The sequence below is a fragment of the Ostrinia furnacalis genome, unplaced genomic scaffold, assembly GCF_004193835.3.
Source record: "Ostrinia furnacalis isolate ACB-3 unplaced genomic scaffold, ASM419383v2 OfSCF1918, whole genome shotgun sequence".
NCBI classification, from domain to species: domain Eukaryota; kingdom Metazoa; phylum Arthropoda; class Insecta; order Lepidoptera; family Crambidae; genus Ostrinia; species Ostrinia furnacalis.
The window spans coordinates 307,017-322,761 of NW_021132157.1; the positions used below are offsets into that span (position 1 = coordinate 307,017).

At 39.8% G+C, this 15,745-nt stretch overlaps 1 protein-coding gene across 2 annotated transcripts in view; it reads left to right on the top strand.

The window, feature by feature from the left end:
- LOC114354102 (uncharacterized) overlaps positions 1-14,603 on the top strand; it is a 118,817-nt gene extending 104,214 nt beyond the window's left edge. Inside the window, exons 16-24 of one of the 2 annotated variants that reach the window (XM_028306361.1) lie at positions 1,149-1,284; positions 4,535-4,638; positions 5,422-5,498; positions 6,290-6,459; positions 7,009-7,152; positions 9,409-9,532; positions 9,771-9,997; positions 10,255-10,335; positions 11,292-11,396. In XM_028306361.1, the coding sequence (XP_028162162.1) occupies positions 1,149-1,284; positions 4,535-4,638; positions 5,422-5,498; positions 6,290-6,459; positions 7,009-7,152; positions 9,409-9,532; positions 9,771-9,997; positions 10,255-10,300 (1,028 nt within the window). In that variant the 3' untranslated portion in view covers positions 10,301-10,335; positions 11,292-11,396. Of the gene's footprint in view, positions 1-1,148; positions 1,285-4,534; positions 4,639-5,421; positions 5,499-6,289; positions 6,460-7,008; positions 7,153-9,408; positions 9,533-9,770; positions 9,998-10,254; positions 10,336-11,291 lie in introns of both variants that reach the window. The other variant, XM_028306359.1, reaches the window with a different exon arrangement.
- Positions 14,604-15,745: the final 1,142 nt, after the last annotated feature.

Consider the following 15,745-nt stretch of genomic DNA (forward strand, 5'->3'; position numbering starts at 1 on the left):
CGTATACACACAAGTAAAGCTCACTCGCCTTCGTGAGTTGCAAGAACTTACTTAAAATAATTCATAGTCTTTCCACCCCCATCCACTTACTTTCGATTTCATATGTGCCTTCAGCTGAAGATCTTCCAATGTGTGCATTATCGACGTTGGCCGGTATTCAGCATGTAATCTAGAATAGTATTATCAAACGAAGAGTTAGACATAACATAAATAGGTGATTAACCGAGATACATGAAACGATGACTTTTAAAATTGACTCATTAGTTTAGATGTAAGAGATACATGAAACGAAGACTTTTAAAATTGACTCATTAGTTTAGATGTAAGATTTGGATTTACTACCACTTTACTATTTCATCACTGTGATAATAAGAGTTTCCAACAGCCTCAATATCATATTAACCATCATACAGTCCACTCCGTAACAATAGGCTAGTTGCCTAAAAAAATTTTTTTAGTCCGTAATGTTTAATATCAAAAAATATTGGACACATATATTTTTATTTGTCAATCTAACAAATAATTACATAGTTATGGTGCGTTGAAGTTGCGCACGACGTCACAACGTGCGGCATTTTTAAGCAAGCGTTGACGTCACGGGCCTCTTCTTATGAACTTTGGGGCGCTTTATCTCTTTAAATTTTCATTAGTTTGAAAAAGTGAAAAATACGTGTAGAGTATTTTTTGATAAGTTAAATGACGGACTAATTAAAACTCTTGCTTTTTGACCCAGGCAACATCCCCATTCCACTGTAATAAAAGCTACTCCTTTTTGCATACTCATATTAATGAGTTCCTGCCGATCGAGTTCAGTTTTCACCACTAAGTATCCCCGCCACCTAGCGAATGACTGGAACTTTCTTTACAGCGGCGCCAATCGGTGAACGCTAATACGGTTTAATTAAACCCATATTGCGCTGTGATAAGGTGATAACTGGAATGATTTTTTTTAAAGATTATTAATAAGTAAGCTAAATACGCTTATGTTACGAGTGTGCCCACCACAATAGTCGAGCGGCGGTGGGATTCGAACCCGCGTTCCTCGGATCTCGAGTCGGCCAGTCCGACCCATTCACCGTTCGGCTATCGTGGCTTCAAATGTATAATATTTGCACGTAACTATAATATCATGTTGTTGGTGCGGCCAGCATCTTGCGCAGGCGCTGCGTCGGGCACCAGCGGGCGAGGCTCGGCGCTGCACAGCCTGCGGCACCCCATGCACCGCACCTCCACCGGCGGCAGCTCGCGTAACTCGCGCCTCTCCAGCTTCCACCAGTCCACCAGGTATGTGCCTTATGCTGCTAACAATACGACACAAAATTACCCCATGCACCACACCTCCACTGGCAGAACTACCGCCTCTCCAGCCAGTCCACCAGGTATGTGCCTTATGCTGCTAACAATACGACACAAAATGACCCCATGCACCGCACCTCCACCGGCGGCAGCTCGCGCAACTCGCGCCTCTCCAGCTTCCACCAGTCCACCAGGTATGTGCCTTATGCTGCTAACAATACGACGCAAAATGACCCCATGCACCACACCTCCACCGGTAGAAACACGCGCAACTTCTGCCTCTCCAGCTTCCACCAGTCCACCAGGTATGTGCCATATGCTGCTAACAATACGACACAAAATTACCCCATGCACCACACCTCCACTGGCAGAACTACCGCCTCTCCAGCCAGTCCACCAGGTATGTGCCTTATGCTGCTAACAATACGACACAAAATGACCCCATGAACCGCATCTCCACCGGCGGCAGCTCGCGTATCTCGCGCCTCTCCAGCTTCCACCAGTCCACCAGGTATGTGCCTTATGCTGCTAACAATACGACGCAAAATGACCCCATGCACCGCACCTCCACCCGCGGCAGCTCGCGCAACCAGCTTCCACCCGTCCACCAGGTCCAGGGTACCTTATGCTGCTAACAAATGATTTCCACATCGCCTGGTTGGTAGCGGCCTGCATCCAGCGCCTCCCTGCTACCTTTTTGAGGTCGTCGGTCCACGTTATGGGTGGACGTCTCACGTTGCGTTTTCCGTACGTGTCACCTTACGTGGCAAGGGCAACTAGCACCTAGTCAGCCTACTAATTCAAGGACTAGCTCTATCCCCATCACTCGCTACCTAAGGCGTATATCTAGCTATGGTGGGCCGGGGGTCCCGTTTCACCTGGGCTGCGAGGAGAAAACCTCTTTAAAAAGCAACCGGAAGAAGGGATTGGTGGATCCCTCGAAGCCGGAAGCCTCGATCGCGTCATAACCTGAGATGGATCTGCGAACGAATGTCCATAATAGGACAATAACTCGCGACTCAGTTTCTCCCACTGAAGAAAACTCACAATTCAGTTTACTTGTTCATTGTCTATAAATACATCGCTTGCTTTTGTTTTCTATACCTATTTATTAACCGATAACCCCGTTTTAGACCCGAACCCGAGCGCATTATAAACGTGCGGTTGTTTTCAATTCATTATCACTACACAAGCTTTACATAATTAAAGGTTAAAATAACACGAGATACAGCGCGACGATGGCTGATCAAATAATGATTTTAAATGAAACAGTTGTTACACTATTCTAGCACAAACAATGGGACCTATACATGATACCAATTCAATTCTTCTTGCAATTCCGATACAATTAAATTTTCCTTTTTTCCCATGACTTTTGCCTACACGACACCAAAGCCACCGTTTTTTGGTACACTTTGGTCTTTTTGGCTAAGGGTTCGGCCAAACCAACGCGATCACAGCGCGATCAGCTGGCGTGCAGCGATGGCGACCAGACCTAAATGCATTGTTCGCCATCGCTGCACGCCGGTTGATCGCGTTGGTTTGGCCGAATCTTAACAATTGTCACGGTAAATGACTACGATGAATCGGGAAGTCGGGCTAAGTTTGTCAGCGACTTTAGTACGTTTACGGTTATGGATCTCCTCATTTCTGATTCGATCTCGTAAAAAAACACCGAGCCGATCTGATAAAAGTAGCAGGATAGCGCTGGATGCAGGCTGTTACCAACTGTGGAAGTCATTAGGGAAGGTCTATGTTCAGCAGTGGCCGTTCCGTGGTTGAAATGATGATGATGATTCTTCGGAGTATTGATAATAATGGGAATACTCTTTTCAGATTAACGCTTTATGGAGATAAATTATTGTATTGTGAATAAATAATCTTTGGATCTTTATTATTTTAAATATATGCTACGAATTTTTGTTTGGATTATGATATTTCAATAGATACTCGTACAGGTTACCTATTCCCTGCTCTCTAACCAATTCCATAACAATTATTGATTACCTACGAAGGATTATATCTTTATTATCTTTATTACCATTTTTATACCACAATATCTCTGAGAATGAATTAAATCTTTGAATCTCCGTATGGCAGTAAAATCCATAATAATAATTAATCTGCTAAAGTATCGGGAATTTTCTCATCGGTACAGTGCCTAGCTGTACTTGTAGTGGTTCCTCGGTTGCGGCGAGCGCGCTCCAGTACTAAGCTCCCCGTCTAGGGTTGCCAGGTGTCCGGCTTTAGCCGGACATGTTTGTCTTTTTACGGTCCTGCTGTCCGGCCAAATATTCCGTCGTCTGTCCTGTCCGGCTTTTGTCAGGCTTTTTATGTGGCAGCAGGGCAGGGCCTTATGTGCAAACTTTTGAAGATAAGCAAATTAGCATGTTTACCTGGCATCACATGTTCACCAAAAAGACCACGAAAATATGTTACTTTGCTTTTGACCGGCGACGACGACGACGATGAAAAATGTCCAACCAAATTAAGCACTGAGTCCGGCTTTTGTGTTTTTGGACCTGGCAACCCTACTCCCGTCTGTCTAGCTGTCGATTAAGATTATCCAGGAGAATGGCGGTCTAGCCCTAATTGGTAATATTTCTTTCCGAACACTCTGTTTCTATTTATTCCCTGTCATTGCATAGCAGTATTTTAATTTTAAATTAAAAAGCGTAAAGGGCGATTAAGTAGTCCCCTTTAGAAATGGAACATTTATAGCTCTGCTACTTACTTAAGTTCACTTAACTTTCCATATTCAGTTAACGGAGCAGATAAATAGGTATTCTAAATAACATAACAAGACATAATCCAATGAAAAAGGTAGTTTTAGTAAGTCTCTAGTTTAAAGTTAATGAGAAAGCTAACGCATAGGGTTCGCTGCAATACCCCACGTAAATCTTAAACTAAACAACTGAATATTGAGTTCATATATTTTATATACGAAGAGATTCTGTATCATTTCAGCTATAGGACGTATAGCTTCTACGGACTTACAGTCCGGCCAAATACTCTTTTGTTCGGTCTGTCCGGCTTTTGTTAGGCTGTTCACATGCCAGTCGAAAGTCGAGCCACAGAATAATATCGAGGGCGCATCAGGATGTTGGACTACTGATTCGAAAATTATAGTTGATAGTAATCACTCGTGAGCTAATACTTATTGCACGATTCACATTTGCCGATGTCAAATGAGAGATTGATAAATGAAATAATCTCCTTTATTACTGTGTTTCCTTAGCGCTGCTTCCCATGATGAGCCGCAAGCTGGTCCCAGCTCCAGGAATCTGTACAAAGCAGGCACCTCCGTAGAACACCTCATCCCTCCGCAGAACCCGGACGACGGTAAGATTCAGCACTACTCACTTTAACTAAAGTCCGGTCGCCGAGCACGTAGAATTTCGTCCAATGACCCCAAGCTACTCATCATCATAATTTTCTCCAAGCGGAGCGGAGCTCTCAACCGTTTCTACTGAAACTGAGCGACGGCCAAATTTAACTCTTAACCTCCAACTGTTTTATTATAATTAATTGATTGTATTATTTTATACGCATGTATTCCGTTTTCATTGTTATACATAAAAATTAAACAGGCATGTCATGATATCCGGCTCTCTGTGTTCAGGAAAAAAATAAATTTCCTGTCATTACTTTTAAACACTTTGGCGCCGGTATCACGTAATCCAACACACAATGTACGCAACATTAGGTGCGAGTCACATATAACGTTTGGGATATTGATTAAATTATCTGCTGTTCATCCAGCATGGTGAGCGTATAACGATACAATAAAAAACACAAATAAATCTTGGTTGATCGCCTCAACTCTCGCGCATTATTCAATCGGCCGTTTGTGTAGTGGTTCAGAACGGACTGCTATGCCGAGAGGTCCGGGTTCGATTCCCGGCCGGGCAGAAATTGAAATGATGAATTTTAATTTCTGTGAGGGATCTGGGTGCTATGTATGTATTTAAAAAAAGTCTATAAGTAGTATATCCGTCAAGCTAGCACCCATACCACCAGCATATAAGTTGCTTGCTTTGGGGCTAGCTGGCGCTGTATGAAATTATCCAAAGATTTTTATTTATTTATTAAAATATACTAAACAGATTGGTTTTCACTTTACAGCAGTAACATCCATCACGGTGAACGTCGTGAGTGAGAGCGAGTCGGAAACCGTGGTTCCTTCTGAGCAGCCCCCTAGCGTAAGTAAAACTGTTGTATTTATTTACTAGCTTTTGGCTGCAGCTTCTCCCGCATTAAATTTAGTTTAGGATTTAAATCAATGTAAATCCTATATAAGTAAAGATTTATTAAAAAATTATAATCGCATTAAAGGCAATATAAACGCTTTAAATTTATAGGGCCTACGAAACTATTCAAGTCGATAATAATAACGGTGTTAACTGCAACAATTTCGCAAAGGAACACTCAACTAAGTGCCGTTATGATTTATTTCGGCCAACACATGCACAAAGTTGCGTGCGCTGTATGGTTAGGCCCTGAAGGGTCTCACATAAATCTTCCACACGGGCGGAAAATAGATTAAGCGGCCGTATATTGCCAAATCCACTAAGAATCATTATCGTGCCCCACATTGAGGGTCTATAGACTTACCTGCCTTCCACATGGAACCCTTTCAAGACAAGCCATAAGAGCGTATATATGCCCATAACCTTTTATGATCCTATCATTTTTGCAGATTTGAGAAGCTGATATAACAGATGCACAATAAATAATTCAAAGCTTAGTTTGATTACTTTAAAACCCTTGAATGTGTGCTGAATAGATGAATAAAGTTAATAAGTACCTAGGTAATAATTTAGAGTTTTACAATAGGTAGGTATTAGAATTCTTAAATAGACTTCAGTAGGTATTGGAGCCGGGCGCCAAAGGTTATGTTGCCTGAAAAACGATTTATAAGTACTTGTTCCTTCCAAAAAGTGCAGGACAATGCAGAATAATCTGCCAGCTACACGAGCATGTTTCTCTGCAGTTGCAGCAATCACCGTCGCCCAGCAAGTCGGCGGGTAAACTGGCGAGCCGTAGCACGAGCGCGCGCGCACACAACACTCTGCGCGTGCAGCCACAGAGCGGCGTCATGGCGCTCGTGCACAGCCTGCCCGACCTCACCCTCGACCCCTCGCCGCCACGACCAGCTCAAAGGTATTAAACCTAGCACATCATCAGCATAAGCCTGACGTCCACTGCTCAATAAAGAAGACAAGGGTTTCCACAACGATCGGTCCTGTGCTACCCACACACCTAAATCCTTGGGAGAGGCCTTTAGGAAGGAATGGTCCTACGCTACCCGCATCTAGATGTTGATCCACTAAGTAGAAGGTTTTTTATTCACAACGAGGAAGCTCTTGGCCTGTATCTCACCTGATGGTAAGTGACGATCAGGCCGAAGGTGGAAGCGAGCTTCACCCGGACGGAATCCTCAACCACGGAGGAACTGGCTATCTCTAACAGCCGGAACACAACGATGCTGTTAACATTGTTGTTATTATTATTGGACCAGGTCGCCACTAGCAACTTTTCTACCCCTGCTGTCAGCAGCTCTATAAGCTATGTGCTCACCAACCATGATAGTGAAACGATTACATTTTAAGAGTCCGCTAGCTGCACCATAGCCGCTTTGAATTATTCAATCAAATCGAACATATAAGTAAATAAACGAAATAAGTTTACTAACCAAGTTCTTTTTCACAGCCCAAGCACCCAGTCCGCGTCCGACAAGCTGTACCAATCGCACCAGGAGCTGCTCCATCGCAACCGGCTCTCGGCCGCGCAGCATCACCAGTACCTGTCTCCCAACCACCGTGGCACCAGCTACCCGCCGCCCAGTCCCACCAGGCAGGGCCTTCGTTAGACTAGTCGTAGCAACGTAGCAGTCTAGCAACATAGCAGTCTAGCTCTACCCCCGTATACTTCGATCCTCAAACATAATTACACCTTGAACAAAAATTCGGAGCACGTGTAAATTCATCTGCAGTGTAGTGACACGTAACATCTGTCCCTGATATAAATAATGTATAAGCGCACCAAAAACGCACCAAATAGCTAGCGTCCAATCTCTGTAGTAAACATTTTTATACTTGAGGATCGACTACGAGGGTAAGATTACCGTCAAAATTTTAGGCGCGCTAAGATCTCCCTTGAACAAAACTACATTTCACGTGTAAATTATCATTAGTAGTGTAGTGAGTACCTACTTATCACCTTCCCTTGATTTAAATAATGTATAAGCGCATCCACACTTTCACCATCTGGTTATGCGAAACTTTAAACATAATTTTAGATGTAGGCAGTATTTTTAATAACAATAAACCACATACAGCTATTACATTTTTAATTGCACCATTACATTTATTATTAGTTATTATAATAAGAAACTAAATAAGAAGTAAGTTTTGCCTTAAATGAGTGCAGTACTGTAGAACTTAGGAATATCTACGTAGGTCTACAATATGCTCAATCTAAAGAAGACATCATGACATCAGCTCTCACTATAAATTACCTACTTTTTAAAAATAAGCCTTCATTAAACAAATAGTGGGCTGGAAACTCTTACTGTCCTTCACTTATTTCAAAATACTTTCTGCTCTTCTGGTTATTGCTGTATAAAAAATTACATGCAATTAAGTTGACCAGTGTTGTCGCTTTGCCAGAAACTAAACTACAAACTATCTAGCAGCTATTTTGGGTAGGTCAGCTTTAAGCATGATGGGTGCGACGTGCTGACAGGGGACCACCAACAGCTGCAGCGTGATGGAAGTTATAAGACTCCATGAACAACAATAAATACCTGATTGATGGGCACCATACATTTACGGGAATATCCCGCAATAAGTACCCAACATACCTAAAATGAAGAACTATTAAGGTATACCCCTTACTTCTTCTTGAGTTTACCACTAAAATTTTAATCATATCGCCTTTATAACTTCACTTTATGATAGACCTTGTGGGCTTTAATTCACCTACCCGGACGCTAATAGTAACAGGCTTTGCTTACCATTAGGTAATTACTGGAGTTGAATTGCACCAACACCTCTGCAGTTCCATCTTGACACTCTAAGTACATATCCTAAAACTAATGACAAGAAACCTTTTGTTAGTACACGACTCCATGCCTTTCCTATGTAACTATATGGAAAGAAGAGATTGTGTGTGTAAACGGAGTTCACTATCACAAATTGAGCTTGTGCTTAGCTTAACAGGAGGTCTTAATATTACTTAAAACGCAACTTCAAAAACATTTAGGTTACCCTAGGCATCTTTGGAACCTATAATCTGGAACTTATGCTTATCTTTGCAGACTTACTACTGCTGTAAATGCTATTCCAGCTTTTAAAAGAACAGTAGGCATTAATCCGCTTTTTACACATTTCTACACTCCTGTTTCTCATTCACAGCCAAAAATTGAACGAGTCAGTGAAGTGGGAAAAGCTTGAGATGGACCGTCGCCTGCCAACAACATCATGCAGATACGAACACCTTTTAAAACACTCTGCTTCTGACTTTCCTGTAAAAACTTTCACTCAGCCATTAGTTCTGCCAGAGCCAGAACATTAAGCAAATGATCACTGATTTCACTTGAAACTGGTTTTCTACAGTACCTAAGAATAAGGATAAGCGAACTGTTGAAAGATGGAATCGTGCGCTAGACCTACAAGTCATCTGATTGCTAAACCGTTGTATCCTAAATTCTCCCCGCAGAAGAGTTTTGATTGCTGTTTCCATATTGTTCGACCGTTCAATTCTCCTATTTTTTCCGTTCATTCTACATGAGCTTTGACCCAGTTTGGTATATAGAGTTTGAATTTGAATCTAGGGCCACAGAATTGAGGCAAAACGAAGAGTAATATTTATTTATCTGCTAACTAAAGTTTAGGATGCAAAAAGAGTCATAGGTAAGCGAAGCTTTTTACAACACAAAAAACAAACGATAACTCATCAGAAAATGTGATCGTTTCAAGTGTCCTGCCCTAACCTAACAGTGTCACCATTTTCATGCATGGAAGAATGCTTTGAGTTCAATTTACTTATATCTACCTACATCCAATTGTTTCCTAATTTATGGAGTGGTTTGATGTTTCCGCCTTACAGAGCATCGTTGAAGCGAGGACTCGCTTTCTCTTACTCATTTAAGAATCCGCCGCTCTCGAAGATGGGGCATGTGAACAGCCAGTCGCAACAGCTGCAAGCCGAAGCTGGACCTTCTGCATCCAAGGTAATAAAAAGTAATAGTAATAAAGTAATTAACATTTTTTACATTGCTTAAGGTAAGTTCAACATTTTTTGAATCATGGGAATCATGGCTACTTCAACAGTATTAAGTTTGTTTTTGATATTCATGCCAAAAGTAGCTGTAAACACCAGAATCAAAATTTATACAGTAAATTTCCGGTAAAGAGCTCCGGTACGCTATTGGGTTGCGTGGGTGTGATGGATTTATCCTACTATCTCAGGGTGACAAGACAGCCGCGGCAGCTGGGCCGGTAGTGGTGCCAGCAGGAGCAGGAGGCCAGGGAGGACAGGCGGCTGGGGCTGCGGCAGGGGCGGCAGGGGCGGCCGCAGGGCCGGCGGGAGTGGCGGCAGGACCGGTGGCAGGACCGTCGACCGCACCCGTCGCCGGGCCAAGCACGAGCTCTGACAAAGGCGAGAAGGAAAAGAAGTCGAAGTTCATCAGCAGCAGGTAGCATTTTGTTCGATTTTTTGCAAACACGTTGTTCCACTACTGGTTGTCTTGAAAGCAATTTTCGAATATCGTATCGACAGGGATGATATTAGATGATAATTATTATCAATGTCATAAATTCGTAAAAATTATCATATGGATTCGTATGACTCTCACATTATTATAATAAGTTTTAAGAGTCAAGTCATATGAAGTTAAGAGAATGTTCATTGCTAGTGATACAGATCAAGTAGCCCTAACTTTTGTTATGTCAGTTCATTCTTCAGCTCGGGCGGGTGGCACTCCAAACTGGAGGGATGACACATAAGAGGCTGGAGGGTGATGACGTTTACCAGGCAAGCTATTAACTGTTCTGACGTAGATGCCTCAAAGCTTAAATTCACGCTCTGGTCCGAGGAAATTGTATGACTATAGGTGAGCATCCCAAGTAAGAATCTTGTAGTACGAGTTTGGTTGTGTGTACAAGGGTGGCTCCACTATATTACTCGTAGAGAACCTTAACGCTCTGTCCGCCGCGTAGCTCTAGTCTTCATCGGCTCGTACTGCTCATAGGCAAACACAAAGCACAGTATAATAGAGCCGTTTGAGCAGTTGCAGGATTGTAGAGACAAGAGCTTCGCGTAGTTGGATACCCACCTTATGCCACTATTATTAAAGGCAAAACTGTAGAAAATGAAATCAGTTTCTATCCATCAGATGACTGACGCTGCTCTACCCAGGAACCTAAACTCGGACTAGAGCCAGTACCTACACCGATTTTGGAAACGCCCGCACAAGCATGCTGCTTTGTAAATGCTATCATCAAGCTTAGTTAAAATACATAATAGAGCATTGTTGACACTCATGTTTTATCATGACATAAAAAATATCCAGTTCCAACAAACGAGTAGGTACCTACTCGTAACTAAGTACTTGAATGTTCTCGTTAAAGTAAATAAGTTACAAAATTAAAGTAGGCCAAGTCGAAGGAAGACTCCTCATAGACCAAGTACTTATAACAGCATGTACCTAGTCTTCCTTTAGAATAAAATGTGTAACTGTAACTAGATCACATAATTGTAATTTTACAAATAAGCCACATACTTACTACCCTACTTAAAATACCTAATTAGTCGAAGTTTAATTTAGAGACTAGCTGAATCTGATCTAGACACGCGGTCGCCAAGTTCAAGTAACAGAACTGGCGAGCAGCACCGTGTGTAATATAGGTACACGGACCATTTGGAGTTCTGATTACGCTGGTATTTGGTAGACAGCCATGATAAGGGACTGATGGTTTGTGTATGTGCAGGAATAAAGGCGGGCGCTCCCTGAGCCCGGGCCGCAAGGACAAGGAGGACAAAAAGGACTGACACCGGCGCGACCGCTCGGCCGACTGAGCGCCGGGGAGGAAGCGAAAACTACACCTTCGATGGCTTTATGAATGGTGCTGGTAGTTTTCAGACGAGGGTCAGATAACTCTAATTTTGATGTGCTATATTGACTTGATAGAATAACCCCATAATGTTATTTGGTGTCTATTATAATTAACTATTAGGAGATTTAATCGTGTGAATATATCAAAATTGTGATCCCGTAATGTCACTTGAAACTGTAGCGTTAGCGATTTTGGGTCTCAGCATTAAACTTAAGTAGGCTACATCCTAATGCAGGTTTACATGCTAACTCTTTACTTACTACCCACTTTCAAGACAAGAACTACATAATAGCGTGTCCACACATTCCGCCGAGTTTGCCGCCGGCTTTCAAAATGCTTTGCCAGTAAAAGATGCAAGGCCGTCGGATTGGCCGTCGGCCCGGCATGTTTGGTTACGCCAATAGAGGTAGTGTACCTTCGTCCTTCACGCATGGGGATTCCCCCGTTACCTACTAGAACAACCGTAGTAGTACAGAGTTCTTGTATCCTCCCTAGCTTCCGGTAAACATTAGAGACGTCATCTATAATAAATACATATCTAATAGGACATACTATATTATTTATCAAGTACTATGCACACCGATATACTATTACTATACATACTGATATTTTATAGTAACTAGTACCTACCTACCTTTTTCTTTTTTTAATTATGAGGACCATTCACGCATTTCGTACACTAATTTACTATTATATTCCAAAATTATACATTTCGTTACCCAATGACCACTTAATTATAAAAATTACCTATTAATTCTATACTTGACATAACTTGCTACAATTTAGCTAAATCTATTTGTACTGAATTTTAACTAAATGCCTTTAACATGACAAGATACAATAATTATTATTGTATCCTATCATTAAATTATTCTATGATGATTTTTACCAAAGTTTCTATTAACTTATACCTTTGTAGAATAAGAGCATGGAAAGTAGAAATATTTCTTGTAACAAATAAGTATCTAAAAGTTAAGAAATATAATAATTTAATGATCAAATCATACCCAAATTAGATAATTAAGTATACCTACATTAAAATACTTAACTAGTTGTTAAAAGTGAAATATTATGTTAAAGTTGTGGTAGTTAGCAGTAATATATAGAAGTTGTTTATTTTTCGTATTTATCTATGAAAAACATTATTAAATTTTGCTGTTTGAAACAGCTACTTATGTGTGTAGATAATGTTAATATGTACTTAATTACTATTATTCCTGCGTTATAGCGTTTAGCAAATAAAAGTTTTGTCTGATCCGACCATAATAAATGATTTTTATTATTAGTTAATTAAGGTTTTAGCGATAGAATGTTGCAGGGCCATGGATAAATTAAAAAGAAATAAATAATTTAGTTAATTCGTCAAAATGTTTCATCATTCAGACATTAGAATTTTATTTGCATCGAGTAATAATCACACATAGTACCTATCACATGGATTTATTACGATAAGCTACCTTTAAAGTAACTTAAACTTTTAACTATAGGTACATATATAGGTATGTTTAACAGAACTCTGTATGTTACATCGATATTCTATAATTTAAGTATGAATGTTTCGAGATTTCTTTCTCGCTTGGTTTCTAAAAGTGATTTAAGATAAATAGGTACTTAAGACAGATTTTGAGAGACGGTGATGCGCCTTGCGAATGTTGACAGAGAATAGGAAAAACACTTTTAGTGACAAGTACCTACAAACTATATAAATTTAGCTAATAGAATATTTAACGACTACTTAAGATAATTATATTTTTTTTTTAAATGATTGTATACGTAAATTAATACATAGTCTTTATGAAGTAGATCTAAATATGTATTATTATGAAACTTGCCTAAGTTTTAGAGAAATGGCCATATTGCCTTCCTACCTAGGTATTTCTGATAAGTTGTATGATGGAGTGATCACATGTTAACATAGTATCTAGATCTAAATTACTAAATTATTTTTATTCTGACTCTACGTAGGAATAGATACTTACTTTTACTACTACTTAGATGGTAGATATAACGATTTTAATTAGGTTTTTCATTTCAGACCTGACACTACAATTACCATGGTCATCTAATGGCATACAACACTTTCATAACCAGTTACTTACATATCTAGGTATCTACTTACTTCTAAGAAATCCATAATACTCATTATAATTTCTACATAGTAGTTATGTGTCATCTACTATCTTATTATAACCATAGAATTTTGCGGGTAGAGTTCAATAATATCACGTTTGTAGAATAATAGATGCGATAGAAGAAAATTAAAGGTTTCTGTGATCAAAGCAACTTTACCACCTCGAGAAGTTGGATATGCCTCCACTGTACGCTGTTACGAAAAGGGTCTATTCCACTTTGATCACCTGCCTTTGATCACCCAGGTGATCAAAGTGGACTTCCAGCGATCATTTAGTGTCCTTTGATCACCCATGGATACGATGCCCTGGGTGATCAAAGTGGACTCCAGTTAAGTAAATTGTTATTTTAGTGTCCTTTGATCACCTACAAACAAATCACACCTCCTCTGAATAGTTACATGTCCAATTGTTGTAAGTACAAACATTTTCTTAAATTGTCGCTGGAAGTCCAACGAAAAGATAAGATTCGTATAACATTTACAAACATAACCAATGTTCTCGTATCATATTAACGTCCTAGTTCAATAGTTCATATTACAATGTATAAATCAATTATAATAATAGAACTTCACTAACATTTACGTATCCGTAGTTCAAGGAAAAGCAGGAAACCCTAATGTGAAGATTTTGACATTATAAATAGGTAATGTGAAGATATTGACATTATAATTAGTGTGATGATGAAGAAATGTTTTACAAGCGAACTACCTAGCACACTAGGTCACCAGTGACTGCTAGAAGTGGCAGGCGTAACTTTTTCGTAAATTTCACTTGCGGCGTTGTAGATCGCGCATGAAAAACTTGCACCGCTACTCAGCCGAAAGCGACCGGACTCCGCATGGCCGTATCACTTGAAACCTAGTAAGTGCAATCTTCGTTCTGCCTCTAGCAAATACTAGAGTTGTGCTCTTTCTTGCAATGGAGACTAAAATGACCTGATGATGAATTAGCAGCAGCACTAAGCAAATTAACTTTACTATGGCTACTTATTTAGACCTTGCCTACCCTCATAACACTATTTGTACTGTCAATATCTAGACCTTAGTTTGATTAAATGAACCAAAATATGAAATGCTTGTGAGTATGCCATTAAATATACATCAATTGTAACTCAATGTAAACCAATCTTTCATGTGTAGATCGAATTCGAAATAAATAAACAAAATGAAGGAACGGTATATTTTATTTATTGGACTAATCATCGTTCCTATCTCCGAGAATATCTATGTATAGAGTAGGTACATAGAAATAGAAAGGTCAACCCCAATGTACCTACTGTGTGTAATACAAAATAGAAAGTGTGGTAAACTAGAGGTGATATGCAGCAACGAGGACTCGGATTTTTTTTTATTTATTCCTGCACCCAATGACATCCTCCTGCACCTGCGTCTTTAGGTGTCTTTGGTCACCGTGACATGAAGGTATATCTTTATCTTTTACACTTTTATAGCCTGACCAGGAACATAAAAACCCTCGCCATGTTGCGGAAAACTAATGGTACTAATTTCTTTTAATGGCAACAGTAACTGAAAACTTCATTGACATGTCACCTTGCATGTCAGTCTATTGCTGTCAAAGTGTAAACAAACTTTATTTTAAATGTGCGCAATTGGTTTTATTAATTAAATTGCTAAAATATTTTTATAGTCGTGAAAGAAAAGTGGTTCACAATGTGTTAAAGTATTTGTCGAAGAGAAATACTAAGGGTTCGGACAATATTTTCATTGAATAATGTTTCCGACAAAGGTTGTCAAATTGACTGACATGTTTATCGTATAGTACAGTCCACTATGAAAATTAGCTGTGGTTTGTTTCAACTACCTATTTTAAAAATTTTGTCACTTTCTAAGTGTTGAATTTTATGGGATTGGGAAAGAAGTACCGAGTTTGAAGTGTTCATGAGCAGACATTGCAGTTGAATATTCAAGTTCTGAATTTGATTATTGATGAATAATAAAATAAATCTACTAGCTCGACTGATGGTTTCATTTAATTTATTTAAATCAGGTTACCTATAATAATATTTTTTCGTTAATTTATGAAAATATCAAATTAGCCCGTAATCCTGAATCCTGATACATAAAGTTAGCCTATTAATTTAACACAGGTACGACTGTACTCAGTGTTGCACTATCAAATGCAATTGAAGCGCCTCTATGCCAGGGTTTTTATGTTCCTGGTCAGGCTATATAAAGA